Here is a 22,913-nt window from a genome sequence, read left to right as displayed (position 1 = left end):
GATTATTACACTTAAATTGGCTGATAAGTAAATATGTCTTGTAGATATTGGAAATATCTTATCTGTTGTCTGAATCGGTTGTGCATTTATAAATACTCTGTTATATGGAACTAACACTCGGCCACATTGATTTTTTATTTTTGTGTGATTATGAAGATAATATTAGCACTCTTTTCTGCTTGAATTTGTAGGCATCACGCGTTTGGATTTATGTGACAATATCTAAAGTGTAAATGTTAAAAAATTCTGCCTTTTAAAAATAACATCAATTTTTTTATTAGTTAATGTTCTGTGCCTCTTTCTTAAATTTAAATTTATTTAGCAACAGTCAGTGTATGTAAATGTTCTCTTATTTCATTAACAGTTAAGTCATATTGATAGATTTGTATATTTTACAAGTAAGTACAAAATTGAAAAAATAAATCGAGTTCTTCATTTAAAATTTATCCTATTTTATTATATTATTTATTAGATAGTTCAAAATTAAATTATTATTTACCAATTGTTTGATACAAAGACATTTTAACGAAAACACTTCATAGTAGTCATTTGATACTATTGTGATACTCTTGTAAACTTAAATGTATATATGACATTTAATTTGTCAACAAACAAAAGATAATCCTTTTAAATATTTATAGTAGTTTTTATTTTAAAAAGCTAATCGTACTAAACAATACTGTTGTATATCTATTTATTTTTTTACTTTTATCTATGTTACGTTTCACTTAACTTCAATGAAACCTATCACGTAGCGGAAAGGTGTATAGTTGAATTTATCTTATCTAATATCAAGTTGTAAATATATCGCATATTAGAAATTTTATTTTAATTGAGTAAACTATTGTATTTTGACAGTTCTATGCAGCAACAGGGTGAGCCAAATGACAAAAACCTACAATGACATCGAAGCGGTAACAAGGCTCTTAGAAGAAGTAAGTATATGTATATATAATATACACATAATAAATGTTAAACACATTTGTAAATTGACATATTAAAAAGTAATTAGGTAAAATAAAACATTATTATTTCTTGCTGTATTTATAATAAAGTATGTATTTACTCAATTAATAGTGTCCACTTGAAAGTATATTATCTTTTGTTTGAAATACACTCAAACGTACAATACCAACAATTATTTTAAAACGACAAAAACAGAATGTTATTTGAACATCTTTTGTTTTTGACAGTGTTTCAGGATTAATAATATTATTTGCTTATGTTTTATACTACTATATTTTTTCTTCGAGACTAATAAAAATATTTATCATTAGAAAGAAAAAGACTTAGAGCTAACGGCACGGATTGGAAAGGAACTGCTGGCTGCGAATGGAAGGCTCGAGTCTCGTGTAACGTCGCTTGAGGGCGAGCTTCGCGGTGCGCGGGACCTCATTACTCAGCTGCGGCACGAGCTCAGCACCAAGAGTGATCTGCTACAGGTTCGTTATCTATCTATTTCCTATATTATGTATACTCGCTTCACAAATTATTGAATACTCGGATACGATATTCAAGTAGTACACACTTGAATACGGTGAAATTTTTATTTTCATTTTCTCTAATCTCATCATCATCATCATCAACAGCCATCTTCTAATCTATATATATAAAATCGAAAGGTCACTCACTCATCACTAAATCTCAGAAACTACATGTGCTAGGAATTTTAAATTTTGCATACCCTCCAATATAAGTGACACAGCGTAAAGCGAAGAAGAAAATAATGTTATATTATATAGTGAAATAGTAGAATAATTTTGTATTATTACATTTAAGATTTACAATTGAATAATGAATTGCAAAGTGATCGAAGATGAAGAGAAAATATATTCACATGACTCACAATTTGACCTCGCATCGTCTTCGTATGTAAACGTGGTTATGTATTTTTCAAGGTTATTTTTACCACCATTTATATTTATCTTCTTTCTGAGATTTCTAGCAAAGAGATGTATTTATATATATATTCATAATTAAGTGAACAACAATATTATGTCATTTAGATTTTGTTATTAAATAAAATTATATAAGTATTTGAAGATAAATAATTTATTAATTACCATAAAGCTATTATATTAAATTTTAAAGCGAAGTACATGAATGCAAATGTCTTTGTTATCTTAGAAGCAGACACAATATTGATTAGACATAGCAGTTTAAATATAAATAAATATATTACATACATGTAGTTACTTTACTATTTTTCACATATCTACAATCATTGGTAATTAATGTTGTTTTTTTTGTAAATATCTTCGGTATTTTATCTTTTTAATATTTGGATCATATCGTAAGCCCAAGTGAATGTTGATAGCATAACTAATATTTATTGTAGGTTATATTGGATAGAATTAATTAACGTTTACAAATTAATCATTCATAAAGATGTATAAAGTTTAAAACATATTCTAGAAATGAATCAGCTACAGCAAATTACAGGCCATCGTGGCGTAGGGGCAAGTGGACAAGCATGACTATAAACGCAACGAGTTGGGGGTTTGATGCCTACTCGAGGGAGTTAAATATTTTCATTTCCAAGTTCTGGTAGGGAAGCAAAGCGCGCTGTTGAGTTCAGCCATTCAACATGCAATACCTCGATAATTCGGCGAAAAGTGGGGAATGAAAATGTTTTAAAGTGTTGTAACAGTAGGTTACCATGTTCCCTCCGCCGACCCTACTATTTGCCAGATACATAAAAAATGACACTAATAATATATTTGCAGATATTAACCAATGATACAGAGGAGGGTTCACCCACAGAGGAGCAGGAGGACGCGACGGCGGTGGCTCTGAAGCGGCGCACTGGCGCGCTGGAGCGGGAGAACCGCGCGCTGCGGGAGGAAGCCGCGCGCCTCGCCGCCGGCGCCGACTCCGCCGAGCTGGCCGAGCGGCAGCTGCTCAGGGACATCGCGGCGCAGCTGTGTAAGTATTACATATATAGTAAGTACCTATGTAATAGTATTACGTATTAAGATCTTTGATCTTAGGAAAGAAAAAAGACGTTTTTTATAGGCACATCACGGAAAACACCATTACTTACGCGAGTTTATAGTTCATTTTATACATTGCGAATACACGCAAATTTAAGTTTAATTTGTCATCTTTTATAAATTTTATTCTCCGTAAAGTTAGATCTGTTGTGCCGTGCACCGGTACGTTCAATGCATGACGCCATCTCGGACTTGATTGGTTTTTTTATGCTATATCCCTCATATAACAGTGTATGTATGTTGAACCTAGTATTAAGATAATTCATTCTCCTTTTTTTGAATTTGAAACATCGCTTTCTCTTAGCGTGAAAATGGAATTCTTTTATTCACAAAGATTTTATCCACAACCAGTCAGGTGCCGGCCCACTGCATCACGATGGGCTTATGTATATTAAAGCTACGAAAGTGTATTGATTTAATCTGTATTATCATATCATTTCAAAGAAATAGATTAGAAAGTGAATTAGTCATATTTGAAATAGGAAATATTTGAAATATATTTTTATTTGTATAAGCAATATAATTCAATTACATTACTCACACTGAAACTTCAATTAACGTTTAATTTAATTAATATTAATTTATATTTTCTAGCAATTCAGTGTATATTGATTATTAATTAATATCTGTGAGTATACTGATGTAAATGATTATATTGCTAAAATGAATTCATTTGATATAATTGTGATTGTAATTTACACTGTTTTAATTAATTATTCCTGTCTATTTTTATACTATATTTTAATAACTAAAATGACAATGACATATATGCTCGCTTATAATATTATATTTTTAGTTTATTCTAAAGACAAATAGTGCTTAAGATATAAATATATTGTTTTTATTGCTTTTAAACTGAAAGAACAATTAAGTAACATAATTTAAGCTGCAGAAGAACAAAGGTATGTCATTAAAACATGTAATAAATTACACATCTGCTTGTTTGCAATGTTAATTCATGGCAGGTGTGATCGAAAGTTTTTAATTTTAACAGGGACAACACTTGGCTAAGTGCTTGTGTTCTACCTTTTACTTTGTCATTTAATTAGACCTTGAGGTACTGTTGAACTTTGCTATTGGTTATTTCTATGAAGTAGTTGTATCTCCATATAATATATCTTGTATTTATATTATATGGAAATACAACTACTTCTTATAAAAAGTCATTATTGTACCATGGTTTGTCCCCAATAATAGTATAAATTAAATGGTTTAACAATGACTGTATCAAATAATATTAGCATAGATATTATTTAACACTGTTATTAAAATCTACCCTATAAAAATAGTAATAAAATAACAAAAGAAACCATTAAGTGAAATAATTTTATTGATAAGACTGGTCATCGCACCACTTTTCTCATCAATCTAGGGCATTCATTAGATTAGAATCGAATCGAGGGTTCGTTTTTATCTAAAGTCTACTATGTACTTTGTATTAGACTAAGTACTTTGTTTATGTACTATGTAGATGGGGAGTGGAGTGATAATCGGTATCTGGTACCTATTTATTTCTTAGATTTTTGTTTTGTATATTATATTATTCAACAAATTATTTTTTCTATAAAATAAAAATAATATTCTAAATTGTATGTCTTCTTGGAATTGATTTCGTTTGATGCTAATTTATTAACGCACTAGTAAAAACATAATTCACAATTTTGTGACAGCAGCCATATTGATTGTACAATATTACTGAATATTACCTATATTATAGTGTGTTCAGAAACAAAGATTCGTATAGAATTATTTAACAAAAAGTAAGTAAATTTTTAAATACTAGCTATCACTCTGGAATTTTTTTAGCCCTTTTTATAAAATGAAATGTTGCCATATTAAAATATATTCATTATTTTTTACCTAAAAACATTATTTATAACCCTACGAAGTATAAGCGAAACGATAATATTTTACTAAATCTTAATATATCGATGACGTCAAGAAACTGGAAATCACTTCATGTGTGCACTCTTATGTTGTATCAATGTTTTTCTTCTAATCAGTTAAACGTGATAAGGAAAAAATGTATGCTATTGTTTGTTTGTATTGATATTAGCATACATTTAAGTGTATTTACGCTATATTTTGTTCAGTATGTTTTTTAAAAGAACAAGGATAAGGAAACATGGGTTTTGGTAGAACAAGGTGGCCTAGCAGCGTGTTTTCCTCTAAGTTTTGCACCCTGTCAGACCATACTTGTTCTAACGTACCTATTATCACAATGAAGACACAAGTTAACAACCGTGAAGAAATATTTTGCAGATTATTTTTGCACTTAAGATTGCTGATATATTATTAAATTGCTTGATATACCTATACATTATAATTTTAAGATTATTCAATGATAAATGGTAATCCATCAGAAGTACGCACTAAAACAATTTCTGTTCCAATTGATAATAATTAATTATCTGGCTTCGAGCCGACACAATGTTTATTACTTTAAAGGTATTATTATTATCAAGCATAAATATTTCTATCTTTCTAGTCCTTTCATGAAAATGTTATTTGAAATTGATTGTAATATTGTATAAATAAACATTGTTTTTTTTACTAGCGAGTGCCAATTCTGAAGCTAATGTGTTGGGCTCCGAGCTCACGGAGGAGCGACAGCGCGCGTCAGACCTACAGTACCAACTTGACAGTGCCAATGCAAGACTCACAGTCACCGAGAGGAACCTGCAACAGGTAAATATTATACGCCATTGTCAAAACTTTATTTCGACGTTAGTAAAGGTGAAATTACTTATTAAAATTACTGGTTGAGTTCGCACTAATTTGAGATTCTGAACTTATGGTACCTTACAATATTTACATTGTTAGCAATAAACATTTTGTACGTGTGTATTTTAAATATTCTTTACATTTATTGTAATGTGAAATATCGCATATGTATATAAAAAGTACTAAGATTTATACATATAAGATTATTGTTGTTACATAACTTTATGATAACTATTCATATGTTTTTTGTATTAAAGATTTACAAAAATGTATATAATGACTAAATTTGAAGTATTATTAGTACTTACTTATGAGTTGACATTTTTGTGTAAATAAATGGCTAGAGATTAAAATTATCTCAATTGTTCTCATTTTCAGCGAGAATATTTGAGTTTAAATCATTTTTAACGTAAAAATCACCGAATATATGAATATACTTCTTCATTAAAACTGTTAGCAAACACGTTTTAAATTTTAATTGGAGCAACTATTGCATGCTGTCACATGAGATAAAATATAATTATTCGGTTAGCATAGATTACTTTCTTTTCGCACTCCAGCTATAACCAGGTACCGCGCGCGGTACACATAAGGTACTTATGTAATTGAACTAGTTTGCGGAATATCGTGGCACAGGGGCACCAAGTGGGACTGCAGACTGACAGGTGGTGGGTTCGATCACCATTGGAGGAATTGAAATATTTAATACTTTCATTTCTTCGCTCTGGTGTCGAGGCAAAGCGCGACGTAGAGTTTCGCTACTCAACACGCAACGTCTTCAAAAGCATTCTGCATTCTGCGGAAAATGGGGGACGGAATGTCTTAACATTAGGTTCCCTCTGCCTACCCAGCTAGGATACAACGTGACGCTAAAAAACTTCTTTGCTAATAACTTTTGTTGTAGTAACTAAGTAATGTGTAGTATTTTCATTTAACACGGTTGCCTAATTGTTTAGGCAAACACAATGTATTACGACAGCTAATGACCTAAAAAAACATAATTTACGGCTGTCATTCACACTTGTTGACGGGCCGGTTGCTAGTGGAAGGTTTTATATTATTTTTAAAAAAATGCTTATTTTCATTTTTTTTCAGCTGACAACAGAACACGAACATACATTACGAATTTTAGAAATAACAAAAGATAACCAAAATGCTCTTGCTGCAGAATTGGCTGATGCAAAGGTATGTAAATATAACTAACTACAAGTAGTTTACAAGTTTTTTTTGCGTGATATAAAAAAACAACTAAAAGAAGGAAAATATTTTATTTCAAAATATTATCCGTTTCAGTTTTAAAGAACATAAGGAAAATTGCTCAATTTTCCATTCATAAGGAAATTCTTAAGTTGAATATAAAGCCTTGACCTTGTGTTATTTTGCAAACGAGATATAATTTACAAGTAAATAATGAGTGTCGTGATAGTCATGTTTCGACATTATCGTGTTGTGGACGTGACTGACACACAATGGGTGTGGGTTCAAACCTCACTCGTGAAAATATTAATATCTTTAATATGTGTATCTATAATGTATGTAGATGTTTCTCAAAATATAAAACACATTGTTTCACACAATGATTTTAAAATGGGCAAAAATGGTTCAGGTTCCTTCTGTGTGCTTTAAGAGTTACTTAAGACTTACTTATGAGTTGATTGAAAATAAAGCAATGAGATCCACAAAGAACTTGCGGTGTAGTTACTTTTTTTACGGTTGTCTCACGCTAGGAAAAGTATTCGATTATGTACATAAATTACAATGTGTTTCTTCATCTTGAAGTAATTGTTATTAATTATTGCGGAGTCTTTTCTTACATGCATAAGTTTAGTTCAGTCTAGTTTCTGTTAAATTTTCGAATCGTTGTAAAAGCATTGCTTTATTGGGGTGTTGTAATTCTTCAATGCAGTTGTTAATTACAATAAAATGCATAAATGGTCACTAACAATTAGTGTGTGTGTGTGTGTGTCGTTTATAATTGATATCAAACGATTAAGGTATTTTGTCTTATTGTTAGTGTTAATTTAGGATTCTGAAATTTAAAGAGTAATGCATGTCATATTCTTTTTAGTTTCATGCTTCTTTCTCATATCAATATCAGCAGGGTAGGCGATATTCTAAAGTCATCGTTGTTCAGTGGTGCAGCGTCTGATTGTAAATGTGATGGTCGTGACTTTGATTTCTACTCGGGGGAATCAATTATCTACATTTCTTCTCTATCGGCCAATGTTAATAATCAATCCTAATCCATAAATTGCAACCATAGATTGAAATAGACAGAGATGGAGGATGGCATGCAGGTTAGTGATTGGATAGACATGTCGAACAATACAAGATTGACGTTAACTGGAGATAGGAGATACATTATTAACATTGGGCGTATGTCAAATCACGGCGTCAAATTCTTCCACTCGACACAGTCTTGAAAATTGGGTAGACAGTGGGAAAGAAGCGAAACACCTTTCCCACTTTCAACACATAGCGTGATGCTAAAATGAATTATATGACAAAAAACCATACATCGTATACTATCTAGTTATTCGGGTGAGTTGATGAAGGAAGGTACAATTCTTCAGTTCTAACAATATGTACCTATTTATATAACAAAAGCTATAAGGGCTTACACTGTTCTTTTTTCTCCCGAGGAAGAGTAGAAGTAGTCATCAGACATATTGCTTAAGATAAAATGCTATATATAAACAGGAGAGGTACGCAGAGGTGGCGGCGCTGCTGGCAGAGGCGCAGGAACAGCTACGCGCGGCGCGGCGGCGCGGCGAGGCCACGCGCGGGCTTATGCCGTCTGTGGCAGCGGCGGCCGGCCTGTTGCCCGCCAGTCTACACCGCGAGATGCACTCCTCCGTTTACTCCGAGTTTAGCCTCGACTCCGGCATCGGGGACCCTCTCGCGCAGTTAGTGTTTTTTTCAAATGTTAAAAATTTTGAGCTAATTTTTATACAGGTGGAATTGTCAGCACCACTTTAAATGAAATCACATTTTTAACTACTCCATAAAAGCCCAATATAATTCAGAATAAAAATAATTCCCAAAAATGAAAAAGTTATTTTTTCAAACAAAATAAATAATAAAATTATCGTTTTAAAATAAAACGCCATTTGTAAAGTATAACATAGGCACGCACACACTTACCTGTCAAAGCACACGTATGTGTGCGTCACACGAAATACAGGTATGGATAAAAATCGTGAAATGAAAAAAAATCCTACGTCCAAACTGTTCAGGTACCTTGATTATTTTTTTTAATTCTGGGTTTGAAATATTTTACCCTATATGCAGTTTCAGTAAAAGGAGCGCTGCCTCTTCCACCCTGTATACCCTGTATAGTGTGAAATAACCAGGGAGGCCAATCGTGGCGCGGGGCACGATGTGTTCTGTAAAATCGAATGGTTGTGGGTTCAATCCCCACTTGAGGAAATGAAATATTTATTTAAATTTATATTTTCATATCTTAGTTCTGGTGTCTAGGCAAAATCCCTTAGCGTACCCTGCTGTGTGCGTGAAACGGAAATAACACTAAAATTATTAAAAATATTTTGTCAAGTTATTGTTACAAAAAATTGTAACATGCCGTTGTGTTGATTTATAAAAATAAATCATATGTTTGTTTACACGTACATCCATTGTACATAATCAGATATTACTCTTTAATTATAATTTTAATATTTTGTTTATTTAGCACGAGTATGCAGAAAGTATTCGAAACGGTGCAATGCGCGTCTCGGTGGTCGGGCGGGTCGCTGGCGGGCTCCGACACGGACACGTCCAACGTGTACAAGCCGCCCTCCGCGCCTGCCAAGCCGGCACTCTCCGACTCCTTACTTGAAGATATCTCCGATACGGAGTCGGAAGACTTATACCCGTTAGTACATATGATAACTTAACTTAGCTTCACGCTGTAGTCAGAGAGTCCTTGCGAGGTAGTCAGAGAGACCGAAGTGCCAAACGCTACGCTATGTAGAGACATAGCTCTATCGCCTCGTCCACTATCATTAACTTCTTCATTTCAGTTATTCATGCACAATCAATTTTGAGAAACATTTAGGCAATTGTATACAAGTAAATATTTAAAATAGTTTATGTACATTTAAAAGAAATTAAGATATTTTAAAATTTGTTATTGTTAGATATTAAGTAATAAAATTTGTTTACTTATAAAAATTAATAAAGCTAATTGTGTATCCAGCGGTAACACGGGCGTGGGCGTGCCCGGTGCTCCCGGCGCCGCTGAGCTAGCAGCGGCGCTCAGGCGGCTTACGCCTCAAGAAATTAACTCAAGACGTGCTTCCCTAGCAGCTTCACACGTCATAAGACAAAAGAGACGAAACGGTTAGTTGTTTTAGTTATTTAACTACATGCTACGTCCCACGTATAGCAGAGTAGAATAGTGTTAAGACCGGATTGTCTTCAAATTTGGAATTTTTCCCGTCAAACTTTGACTTTTCGTCGCAGGAACGACTCGTTTTGCCTTGTTACCGGAACGAGGAACTGTAAATATTTCATTTTCCTTGTGTGCTTCGAATACGCAACGCGTCGCGTTTTTAGTCAAACGTTGCGTCGCTGCGCAACGATAGTAACTAAATGTATTATATTGAACTAAAATAAAATTACTAAACAACTGTTAAAATTACTAATTAAGATAAGCTTATATACATTTTTTAAACATTTATATACAGAATTTGAAACCTATATAACAGAGAGGGACACGAGCGAGGAGAGCGCGGTGTGGGGCGCAGGAGCGGCGGGCGGCCTCGCTCACTTCCGAACACCGCACAAGCTGCAGATCGTAAAACCTCTAGAAGGATCTCTCACACTACACACTTGGGCTCAGCTTGCTAAACCAACCATGTCGGGTAAGTGTTTTGATTTTTTGAGGGTTCCGTATTTCAAAAGCAAAGAAATGGAAATGGAACCCTTATTGAAAAGGTGACTTTTTAGTTAGTCTGTCATGACCATTTATCTCACAACTGCGGGCAGGTATAAAGCTCAAATTCTTATAAAGTGTCCCAGGTCCACGGTCCCTACAATCATGAAATTTGGGAAGAAGTGAGAGCTTGCAATATAAATAAAGAAAAAAAAAAACAAAAAAATCGACACAAACCTATATCAGTTTTTCAACTTTTATAACTTGTACCTCTTATTGAACCACAATCTTGAAATTGTTACGGATTACAGGCACTTGACCGGTTTTTTTGTTTATAATTTGTAATAGCTGTGAAATAATAAATAATTAAAATTAACTTGCAGGTTTACTAGAAGACCAAGAAGGTGTTGGTGTTAGAGGTTCCCGATCAGCGCAAGCATTGGGGATGAGAATATATAGGCTATCAGATGTAGAGGAAGATGACGACATGCTGCGATTACCACATTCCAGTCACATCTATACATATACTAATAGGTATTCTTAACCATATACCTGTTTCCTAAAATATTTTGTTGCGATATATAACGCTAATGCTATTGATGTAAGCTTAATAACATTTTTGATTAATTATAAAATATTTATTTCTCATATGCGTAGTGTTTACAGTAATTATTATTAGCATTGCTTAAGCTTTCCGTTCTCATTCCACTACAGCACGGTCTTACATCCGAACGATGGCAGCCTCGTAGGTAGCAGCGTGAGCAGCGTCTGCAGCAGCGGCATGAGCAGCCTGTCCAGCAGCGTGCTCGGCAGCGCGTGGAGCTCGCGCCTCACCTCGCGCCGCTCGTCCGCCGCCGTGTCGCCCGTGCTGTCGCGCCGCGATTCGCTGTGTGCGCCGCCCGCGCCGCCACGCTTCACGCCCACCGCCACGCCCGCCAACAGCCCGCTGCTGGGCTCGCCCGACGCCTCACCGCCGCCCACGCCTCGCCCCGGCGACGCGCCACCCTCTCTGCACGCGCTCATCGCCAGCGGCACCTCCATCCTGCGCCGTCGCTACCTCGCCTCGCCAGCCGCTGACGGCTCACCCGGCCCGCTGGCGCTGCAGACGCCCGGCTCGCTCTACACCGGCCTCGTGCACCGCAGCCCCATGGAACAGCTCACGTGCCTTAAGCGCACGCTGCGCTCGCCCGCCGCCCCCGCTGCGCCCATCGCCCCTGCCACCGCCGCGCCCGAGTCGCCACTGGGCGTGCCCGCGCAGCCTGGGCGCGGAGCGCTGGACGCGGTGGGCACGGCGCGAAGGGCGCGCGTACGGGCGCCGCGGCCGCGCACCGACCTGGGCACGGTGGGCGCAACGCCGGCCGCGCGGCCCCCGCAGTCCCCCGCGCAGGCGTCACCGTCGCCGCTGGGCACTCTCAGCACCTTTCTCTTCGGTCGGAAGGGTGGTCTACTGTGAGAGTGCGCGTGCGAGAGTGAACGGACTGTCGCTAGGTCGCAGCTCGCGCGGCGAGGTCGCATGCGAGGCGAGCCGCGTCGATTGTAGCGATCCGATCGATTCCGAGGCGGAGCCTTATTGATTTTGTTAATTGTGATTTAGATCTAGATAATCATTTTTTTACGAAAGCAGCGTAAAAATTAGGGGACATTTGTCAGACTAGACGATTTTATATTTTATAAAATTTTATATTTTCGATCACATATTCGTTTGTTTTTTTATAGGTTTGACCTTGTTTGTTTTGTAGTCCATTATTGATTTTAGAAAATTGCTTTTGCATTTGTATACAGACTGTAAAATCGTGAATCTGATTAGATCTTTTTACTACTTGCAATTATTGGAATCTAAAAATTTTAACATAGTAGCTTAAATTTCTCTCACACATTCCTTTGAAATCATTAGTATTAATTCAAAATATTATGTACTTTGAAGTTGTAAAATCAAATTAACACTTTGGAACAATATCAAGTTGGATAATCATCATTGCTAATAAATCGACAAATATGCAAAACAAAACTAAACATCACATTTAATTTTAATCATTGGTATACTATAAGAGAAGTTTTTCTATGATAGAATTTTTATATAACAATTGACCTTTAAGTATTATTAGGTGAAATTACTTTTTATCTTTTTATTTCATTTATCTTGTGAGTTTTGTATAATTATTTAATTTTTTGACATTTACAAAATATAATTACTTATCATATCACTAACGGAAGAATCATAAATGTATCATGATAACATTGTAAATAATAAGATTTCCATTATTTTAGAAGAGTACAAATTATTTATGTTACTGTAAATTTACAAAAAATAGTAGTACATAATGATAAAAACTTAGATGATCCGGTTAATTTCAAATCTAATTCGGCCTTTTTATTTAATTTTTAATAAAAACTTTGGCAAGCAGTTTATAATAATATAATTTTCTGTTTGGTTCTTATGTAAACTTTGTTACTAACTCAGGGTCTATATATAAAATGGTGCATGCCATAGCTTAAGAAGTCGTTAAACTTGGTTAATTAGAAAATAGTCACAGAACTTTTGTTCAGTCCCTTATTTGTACTTTTGATAGCTTTATTATTTATTTATGTTTAAGTGAAATCGGGAAGGAGAAGATTACATCTATTATAATTATAACAAATGCTAATAAATAGTAATTATAATTATCTAGGTTTCCTAGTACTTTAATAAAAATTATACAACATTCATCCCCTTTGTGCAGTTTACTTCTCCAACCTGTTGGTGCTAGATATGTCAGTAAGGTTTCATTTGATGTGTGATTTTAGATAATCACACGCATTTAGCTCTAATTTAAGAGTCAGTAGGGAATTAGGTTATTTTTAATTTGTGTTAACGCTTCAGCAAATAGTGTTGCAATTAAAAAATGTTTATGGAGATGGAGTAATCTAGGTCAGGCAGGCTGTGAGGTGTATGTTGTTTTCGATTGTGTTAAATTCCGATTTTCTACTACACTGTGGATTCGGCACAAATTTGTACAGTGTAGAAATATCATGTTGAGAATTGATGATAACAATATGATAGAAATAATTGTATGATAATAGAAATATAAATTATTCCAATTTATGAGTGTTTTATTTTTTATATATATAGGTATTGTTTCAATAGTTTCTATCTTACTACATATTCTATTCGTCTTGATCTTCTAATTCTTCAATAGAGATGAAGAAGACTTCTTATTTTTATTTATTAAAAAAAATTGCCAGAACCTGAAGCAATAATGTGTTTGTGTGTATGTAACTTAGTTGAATTTTCTAAATGTAACTTTAGTTATGATAAAAATACTTAGACAATCCGATAGTAATCGATACGAAATAAAAAGCATAAATGATTAAGACGCCATGTCTACATCTGATTAAAATAATTTTAAATACAAACACTCTCGGAAAATAATAATATCTTAAATGTTCATGCACGGACTATGACGTTTTTTATTTTATTTCGACATATGTTCTACTTCGATTTTTTTGTAACTTATAACATAGATTGCTAAAATATAATATGTGCATAATGTCTATTCACAGGGTGGAATATGAAAAATATTATGCTTAATTTTTTCAAAATATATCTTCCTAAAAATCAGAAAAAATATATAAAATAAGCTTACAGATAGCCATATTCAATTTAAATTTCATTAAGATATTTTTAATAGATACCGAGGAAATAAACTTTAACTTTAAGGGTTACCCCCATAAACAACTAAGTACTCTAAGGCATAGAGACAAAAATAATGTTTTGCTATATCAAATAAAAAAACAATCAATCATATTAAAAATAATTAATTAGAAGCCAGTGCAGTTATCCATGCGTATCGAGCTAGATCCTTTATAAATAATATTGATTGATCGATCATTTATCGATTGATTATTTTATACGGATTGGTAATGATAATACACTATTGGGAAGCGTGTTATATTATCGTGGGTATTTTATTATTTAACGTATGTTAGTCTGTCTAGATCTTATCCACGTGTATATCACAGTAATCTCAATAGTAAATAAAAAACGTTATTAGTGTTAGTGTTTATTGTCTTTTACAGTAAAACAAATCAGCTACACGGTGTATCCCGAATATAGAGAACCTAGTGTTAAGACCCACTTTCTGCCGAATTCTGGAGGCATTGGATGTTGAGTGGCAGATTTCAACAGCGCCCTTTGTCTCGATACCAGAAGAAGAAATAATAATTCATTCCCTCGAATGGGCATCGAACCCACAAACATCGTGTTACAGTCACGCATTGGGGCACAAATGACCTCCTTTATTGAGAATTGTAGGATAATTACATAAGTTTCCATAGCAACCTGAAAATTATACACAAACTATGACAACGAGTCATCACGTTCTGTTTGCATTTAAAACAAAATATATACAACAAGATAAAATTAAATATGACTGAACAAATGAAATTTGTAGTTAAAGAATTAAATGTCGCGCTGGGAAGAAATTATGATTTGATAAAATTTGACTCCTTGAATGAAAAACAATTGTTGCAAGTGCTCGTCGACTTGCTAGCGAGCTTCAATGCTGGAGAAAAGGTAAGTTTTCAAATAGATATAACAGATATAAATATTATTCGCATGCTTCATCTATCTCTTCTTATTTTTAACAATAACAAAATGTACCTCCCTCACTAGGTACATGGAAAAATATTATAATATGTTATATTTCCTCTTTTACATAAGAAAAATGTTTTTTAAGTATATTATTTACACCTTTCTATTACTTTCTTATTGAAGGCGGTTAAAAATGATTTTGTTTTCAATTAGATAAACATAAGTGAGGATGATCCAGAGACTGTCACCGTGCGCTTACTAGAAATGCTAGGAAGCGTTAAATATCGACCTCCAGGCGGTGTGGAACCTGCGGTTTTCAGATCAAAACTCTTAGCAGGTGACTCGATGACAATTCAGCATGTCTTATTCTGGCTTCTATCGAATAAAGAGCAAGTTAAGAATACTGCATATCTTGCGAAGTAAGTTGATGTGTTTAAATAATAGTTATTAGCTATTTTGTGTAGCACAATCATTATTTTAAGAGATCTCTCTTAGAAGAGGATTAAAAAAAATGTTAATTGAAGTGCAGTTGTGTACCGACTAAAATATTACGATTTTAATATTATTAAAATCCTTACCTTTAGCTTTTTATGAATGGTACCTAAATTATATATTACTGGTACCTTTGCCCTCCTAACAGAGATAGATAAAGGACCTTATATTCTTTATGATAATTTTGTAATACATTTGTAAATAAAAATAAATCAGCTTCACGCTGTATCCCGCACACAGCCCGGTAGGCAGAGGGAACCTAGTGTTAAGACACTCCGTTCTCCACTTTCCGCCGAATTCTAGAGGCATTGCGTGTCAAGTGGCGGAACACAACGCAGCGATTTGCCTTGACACCAAAGCGAAGAAATAAAAATATAAATATTTTATTTCCTCGAGTGGGAATCGAACTCACAACCAGTCGATTTTACATTTGCACTTTGTGCCCCTGCGCCACGACTGGCCTCGTAATTATCGTCGTCGAATACACTTGTAAATTAAAAATTATCTAATTATCATATTACAGATATTTAAAAATCCCTGATATACCTGCCGACGTAGCACGAAACAGTACTGTTCAAGATTTGTTAGATTTATATCAAAATCTTATAAACGAATTCAAGGATGTCCACAAAAGAACGAGAATATTGCAAAAAGAAAATGCTACAGAAATTATTAATGACATAAAAGAAATGGCCGTTGAAAGAGACATAGGTAATGTTAATTTTATAATATTGACGACTAATGTCATAACTAATTTGTTTTTCTATTTTTTTTTGTAAATGTGAAACAACAATGATGTATAATTGATAAATTGTAAATGTAAAATACGATATGACTTTTTAAGTTTTTTCCAAAGGCATAGAATTTCATTTTATATTAAAGTTGCATACATTTTATATATTTTTTTAATATTATTTTATACATATAGTTAAAGCATATACTCATAAAATGTTATATTAATCTCAAAAATAACAAAAATGGAAGCTTATGACTGTAGCCATAATTTTAAATATTCGTTACTTTTAACTCTCGCTAAGTTAATTAAAGTAGAGTGCGCGTGCTATATAATATGAATATTATATAATGCCTCTTAATGTAGGTGGTTTATAATGCAGTGCGAGGAAATCCCAACACTGTTGTTACGGCATATTAGGAACTTACAGTTTCATTGAAGAATTTATAGCAAAACAGGAAAACCCAAAGTTAAACACAAAATGTGTCTTAAATATTTTGTAAAAGTGGAGAACCAGACTAGATGTGTAATTTTTTTATTTGATATATTTTAAAAAGTCTATATAAATATTTAATTATGCCCACAAAGTGTTTATAATATAGCTTTCTTAAAAATCGTTTTAGTTATAAAGAGACTGGAGAACGTACAAGTTCACTTAGTCGATGTAAGAGATAAGGAAGATCTACTAAACATGAGTAAACTTTTGCGGGTACAGCAAGACAGAGCAAAGGAGTTGGAGAGTCAGGTATTCTATGGCAAACATTTTTATCAATTAAGTAAATAATATTAATATAGTAAAATATAAAAACTAATAATATAGCGACTGCACAAAAATTACTTTATGCCTCGATTCATTGAATCCTTATATTCTTTATTATACTGATGTAACAAATATTTATAAAATATTTTAAATTTACAGTACAATTTGCAACAATCCCAACTAAAGACAGCATTAGAGCAGCTCAAACGATATCTAAACGTCATACATGGCCAGAGCGCTACTCCCAAGAGCGTTTCCGACGTTATTAAACATTTACAGGAGGAAATACAGGTTATTATGTTTATTGAATGGCTGCTCTTTTAGTACATTATTTTATACGATTATATGTACATTATATTACGATTATTACAAAGGTAATTAGAGTAGGCAAAGGGAACCAAGAGCTAAGACACTCTGTTCTCCACTTTCTGCATATATGGAAACAGAGCGAAGAAATGAAAATATTGATAAGCAATAATTCATTCCCCCGAATGTGAATCGAACCCGTAACCTCACGTTACAGTCCTCGTACACGCTTGTGCCTCTAAGCCACGTCGGCCCCATTATTATTTTTAATTAATTTATATATTTTTTTTGTGTCTCAGTTAAACAGCTACTTGAAGAAAGAAAAACTGCCACAAGAAAGTTCAAGCTTACAGAAGGAATTAAATATTATGCAATCTATTGCCACGGAGCAGCATCCAACTCGATCAGATTTAATTACGGCACAAGACAAGGTATTTATCACCAAAACCCTTAAATACTGCAATATTTCAGTTTACGTAACAATCGATAAGGCACTAAAGAATTTAGTACTCTACCCGCGGCTTCATTTGGCCGTCGGAACTCTCGAATACTTTTTACATTCCTAAACTTCCTGCCCCCTCTTTTACGGGACGAAGTTTAAATTACTTTGAACAGTTAACTTAATACTGATGAAAACCTCTAGCGAATACGCTACGAAGTATGGATCGATTTCGGTCGTAATTTATGGTTAAGTATACGAAAAAAATAGCTCTCTTTTTGGGTCATGGTTTCCCATAATAAATAAATAGTTACACTAATATCACAATCAAAGACAATTAAATGCCAGATCTTAAATGAATTCAAGTATGACATATTTTTTTATTTATTAATTATGTTAAAATATGAATATTGTAATAAGTTCAGTTGCGAAAAATAACGTTTGGTTATGTTGTATTATAGCATAGAATCTTTCATTAGGTTTACTTTAAGTTGGAACTTTCCTCGTACTCTGCGGGAGAAAGCTAGCATATACGGGAAAAGTGTAAAACAAAAACGATCATAAAATTTGTTTTTTGCTTCGCTTATCTCAACAAAATGAATATAATAAATGCTTGTATCCAAAATCTCACCTTACTAATCTAAACGTTTATCTTAGGTTATTATCGATTATTATTCCTATTTGAAATATTAATCAATTTTATATTAAAATTAGATTTTTGTTTTAGTTTAATATTATTTTAGGATAAGTTGTTCTAAATTTTATTTATTCTTGTATGCGTGGCTATTGAACTTTCATAATATAACTCTACATCACTGTTTAGTCAATAACGATTATCGATTGATCTTAGAGCGTGAGAGCTGTGAGAGATTGATTAAATTTAAATTAGCTTCACGCTGTATCCCGCACACAGCAGGGTATGCAGAGGAGTGTTAGGGCACTCCGTTTCGATTCTGGGGGGCGGAATTCAACTCCGCGCTTTGCCTCGACACCAGAGCAAAACATCAACCAGAAGAGAGAGAGAGAGAATCACAATCAGAGAGGACCACAATCAGTTGCGTTTACAATTACATTTTACGCCTCCTCAGCCCCCACTGGGCTCGTTAGATATCGATTATTATTATTATTAGAGATTGATTGACATTTTAGATTAGTGCTGTAAACAATGAAATAGAACAGCTCGTTCAGCGTCGTCTCGCTGCGTCAGACCCGCAAGAGGACAAGCTGGCGCCCTTCCGCCAGCAAGCGGCGGTCATTAGACGCAACAAGGAAGCGAGCGCCACGCGCGTCCACGAGCTCACTGCCACGCTGAAAGACCATGAAGCCACCCTGGCTGATTTGCGATCGCAGGTCATTTAACTTCTTCTTTATCTATTCTGTGAAACGTGTCATTTCTGTGTAGTAATTATAAACAAACAAAATACTTCTACATGTATTTATATTTATAATAATATAATAATGTGCATTTTAATATATTTTAAATACAATACTATGCGTGTTCATATAATATTATATATTATAATTTATAGTTTTGTTTTGACGTCTCTTTGTCTTTGAAGCTTGGCTCATTTGAGTGATAAGTCGGTATCGCTGTTTGAATTGTATTGGTACTGTCCCGTTGATGTTTAATTTTATTCCTTGTGATCGATAAATGTCGTAATTACAATATAATAAAAGTTGTATGATTATCTTAATTATGAAGAATTCACATTCTATTTTTCAATCTTAAAAGTACTTAGTTCAAAATGATTTGCCGCAAAGCAAGTCCATCGAGATATCAAGACGTTATTTCCATTTCAAGTGAAAGGTCATTATGTCGAAGTGTCGGGAGATTCGGCCCCGATAACTTCTATACTATTTCTTTCCGAATGATGTTGGGCTCAATCTTTGATCCGGATTAGCCATCAAATGATAATGTATCTGTAATCCATTTCTCTTGTGTTTGTTGATTTATGATCTAGAGATGTTATAGTTTTCTACGGAAATTATTTTTAATATTTATCATTATTATATGTTACAATAGGTCAAGCAACTCCTTGGAGACATGGTGCTTAGAGGGGAAGAATTGAAGAAGTACGTTAACTCTTTGCGTACAAAAAGTACCCTCTACAAAAGGCAGAGAGCTAATCTGTCAACATACAAGGTATATGTTACAGTTTTATGGTAAATTAAATGTAATATTTTGGAAAACTTTTTAAATAATAATTTTTAATAATTTATTTTTTGGATTGAAGGTGGAAGCAGGTATACTGGTAAGATCATTACATATTTTAAATACCAACGACCCTACAGTGGAAATGGCTCTCGTGAATCACAAGAAAATGAAAATTGACGACGATGATATTATCGAGAAAGTTCAAGATAAATCTGATGATTTGAAAGAGAAGTCTTTACATGATTTATCACAGGTATTTTTAATAATTATACAATATCTTTTAATTTATAGTTTGCTTTATTAGTTTTTTTGTCATTTTAATGAAATTATTATTTTAGCTTGTAGCGCAAACGGCACAAAAGTTATCCCAGGTGAGACAAGAAATACAACCTTTGGCGGATAAGGTGAAGCCTATAAAAGAAGAATTTCAAGAAATCCAACAACAATACGAACAAAAAAAGAGAGTCTACGAAGCTACATCCATTAATATTTCATCACAAATGGAACCACTAAGAAATCGTGTTAAAGAATTGACTGACCAATTGAATAGTAAGGAAGATGAATGGAAAAGTTTAAGGCAAAAAATTACAAAGGCTGAAAGTTTGCAAGAAGTCGTCATGGTTGAAATGAAAAACTCCATGCAATCGCCAAGGAAACCTTCGAAAATGGAAGCATTGAAGAAAAGGGTCGCTGACTTTACAGAAATCGTTAAAAACTTAGAAGAGGTATTTATAATTCAATAAACTTTCAAACTGTTTTAATTGATAAAAAAAATTAAAAATATATTAGGCATTAATATATTATCCTCTGAATTTAGGCAATAGTCATGTATAAATATTTTTGTACTATGGTTTAAATAATATTTATACAGAGTGGAATTGTCAGCACCACTTTAAATGAAGCCTCAGTTTTAACTACTCTATAAACGCGTAATATAATTCAGAAAAAAATAATTCCCAAAAATGTAAATGTTATTTTTTCAAACATAATAAATAATAAAATTATCGTTTTAAAATAAACCGCCATTTGTAAAGTATAACATCAATCCATACCAGTATTTCATGTGTCGCACACGTATGTGTGCGTCACATGAAATACTGGTATGGATAAAAACGTGAAATGAAAAAAAATCCTACGTCAAAACTGTTGAGGTACCTTGATTAATTTCGTTAGTTTTGGGTTTGAAATATTTTACCCTATATGCAGTTTCAGTAAAAGAAGCGCTGCCTCTTCCTCCCTGTATACTAGAACCTTTAATATAATATATTTTTATTGTTTAGGAACAAAGAATGATAAGTTCGAGACAAGGTGCGGTGGAGGAGCAGACGCGCTTATGGCAAAATGCACTGAAATTATTGCGCTGCAAAATAAAGACGCGCCGCGAACTTGCTGCGAGGCAGGAGCGGGTTCATATCACACAGCATTCACAGATGCTTACACTTTCATAAATACATACTGCTATATATTTCTATGGCAATTTTTATTTAAAATAAAAGTACTCATATATGAAGAATATGTACATGAAGAAATAGAATATGTTTTCTTTAAAATAAAGGTATATAAAAAAAAATATTATTGAGTAGGTACATTTTAAACGATTTTTGACGATCGGAACGTTTAATATCAGACTGTAATAAATATTTATATACTGTATGTTAATTAATGTTATTTATTTTCGCTATTTAATTTCAAGAACATTGTATACCACATTTATCAGATTTTATTTTGTTCTATGATGGCGTTGATCTTAAGTTAATTTGCAATGTAGATGAGTTTCCCGTCGAAACTTTAGTCACGTACCATTTCCGAGTGCCACGCTCCGATCAAAACTGAATTAAGTTTCTATTCATATCGGAAATTGCACAATAAAAAATAAACAAGAAACACGGATTGAATGATCATTCACAATTATATCATTTAACTCAAATTTCCTTTTATTTTGTGGCATCTTTCTTTAATGACGCTAAATAATGAGTAAAATAATTGGTTTCCGATGACATCTGCCTTTTGTAACATAGGCCTAAAGTTAAATCAGTATTTACCATCCAGTATCAGCTTTTAACTATAATGAGAAGCACTGTCCCATTCATATTCATTATTAAACGTTCACTAAGTAGGGAGTATGTTACGTACAATTTTTTTTCACTTCTAGTTTGATTAAAATTAAATGTTAATAGTATTCAAATTCACTATAGGGAAGCCTCCTAATTTTACTATAAAGTTCGTTGACATCCGGACAAAGATTATAAGGATTATTATTATTATTATGATAAGGACGACGGATGATTGAATGAGGAATGTGCATATAATCAAAATGCTTCCTTTTTAGTGTTATACAATGATATTATATGTATAAACCTATATAATTACCCTATTTGGTAAAATCCCAGAACCTGTCAATAGTATTTTTTGTATTTTACCGCGGTACGTCATATATTTCAATTAATATAATCATTTAAAGGTACAGGGCCCCCTGTAGGATTTACACATAAAAATCTATTAGGTTTTCGATTTCGACATTCCGACAACTTCTCAGTGGCTTTTTGTACAAGAAACATTTTTTATACTTAACACGACACCTGATTCCATCCCTTCTCTAAGCCCAAAGTAATTTTGATAAAAGTTAATCGTTTATTCTCTATGTAGAGCACCTATGTATACAATATTAAAATTGCCTTCGGAGTGACATATTGTTTTATGAATATATGAATGTATATTATTCTTGTGGGAAATTGTGTGAAATGCTTATTCATTGCAAGCATTTTTTTGATAGGGATATTATGTAATGTATTATTATTTAATGTTATTACAAATAACCATAGGGGTCGTCTCGTTTACAGTCCCAGATTAATATTTTCCCTTTCT

General features: G+C 33.5%; 2 protein-coding genes across 20 annotated transcripts in view; both read left to right on the top strand.

Moving 5' to 3' along the window:
* milt (trafficking kinesin-binding protein milt) overlaps positions 1-13,673 on the top strand; it is a 29,080-nt gene extending 15,407 nt beyond the window's left edge. For 15 of the 19 annotated variants that reach the window (XM_085205167.1, XM_085205166.1, XM_085205150.1 and 12 more), the window contains 11 exons: positions 859-935; positions 1,278-1,442; positions 2,727-2,925; positions 5,551-5,681; positions 6,813-6,902; positions 8,418-8,623; positions 9,409-9,591; positions 9,916-10,058; positions 10,406-10,582; positions 10,977-11,127; positions 11,308-13,673. In XM_085205167.1, the coding sequence (XP_085061293.1) occupies positions 885-935; positions 1,278-1,442; positions 2,727-2,925; positions 5,551-5,681; positions 6,813-6,902; positions 8,418-8,623; positions 9,409-9,591; positions 9,916-10,058; positions 10,406-10,582; positions 10,977-11,127; positions 11,308-12,046 (2,235 nt within the window). In that variant the 5' untranslated portion in view covers positions 859-884 and the 3' untranslated portion in view covers positions 12,047-13,673. Of the gene's footprint in view, positions 1-31; positions 230-256; positions 399-858; positions 936-1,277; positions 1,443-2,726; positions 2,926-5,550; positions 5,682-6,812; positions 6,903-8,417; positions 8,624-9,408; positions 9,592-9,915; positions 10,059-10,405; positions 10,583-10,976; positions 11,128-11,307 lie in introns of those variants that run through there. The other 4 variants (XM_085205151.1, XM_085205152.1, XM_085205165.1 and 1 more) reach the window with 3 other exon arrangements.
* Positions 13,674-14,931: 1,258 nt separating this feature from the next.
* LOC146527766 (intraflagellar transport protein 81 homolog) lies at positions 14,932-21,517 on the top strand. Its single transcript, XM_085205126.1, has 11 exons — positions 14,932-15,145; positions 15,377-15,582; positions 16,179-16,366; positions 17,012-17,133; positions 17,308-17,439; positions 17,754-17,885; positions 19,043-19,243; positions 19,917-20,036; positions 20,128-20,301; positions 20,387-20,773; positions 21,329-21,517. The coding sequence occupies exons 1-11, from the start codon at positions 14,999-15,001 to the stop codon at positions 21,494-21,496; spliced, it is 1,977 nt and encodes a 658-aa protein (XP_085061252.1). The 5' UTR covers positions 14,932-14,998; the 3' UTR covers positions 21,497-21,517.
* Positions 21,518-22,913: the final 1,396 nt, after the last annotated feature.

Source organism: Heliconius melpomene, chromosome 20 (genome assembly GCF_056956725.1).
Source record: "Heliconius melpomene rosina isolate 202511_hmr_F chromosome 20, ASM5695672v1, whole genome shotgun sequence".
NCBI classification, from domain to species: Eukaryota; Metazoa; Arthropoda; class Insecta; order Lepidoptera; family Nymphalidae; genus Heliconius; species Heliconius melpomene.
The sequence above is the reverse complement of the archived record's forward strand: the minus strand, read 5'-3'. Positions and strand labels throughout refer to the sequence as shown.

Excerpts from the sequence above, each read along its gene's own strand:
- LOC146527766 (XM_085205126.1), top strand. The coding sequence starts at position 14,999 with ATGACTGAACAAATGAAATTTGTAGTTAAAGAATTAAATGTCGCGCTG. Across the intron at positions 17,440-17,753 it reads ATTTACAGGAGGAAATACAG|TTAAACAGCTACTTGAAGAA; the intron begins GTTATTATGTTT and ends TTTGTGTCTCAG. Across the intron at positions 20,302-20,386 it reads CTTTACATGATTTATCACAG|CTTGTAGCGCAAACGGCACA; the intron begins GTATTTTTAATA and ends TTATTATTTTAG.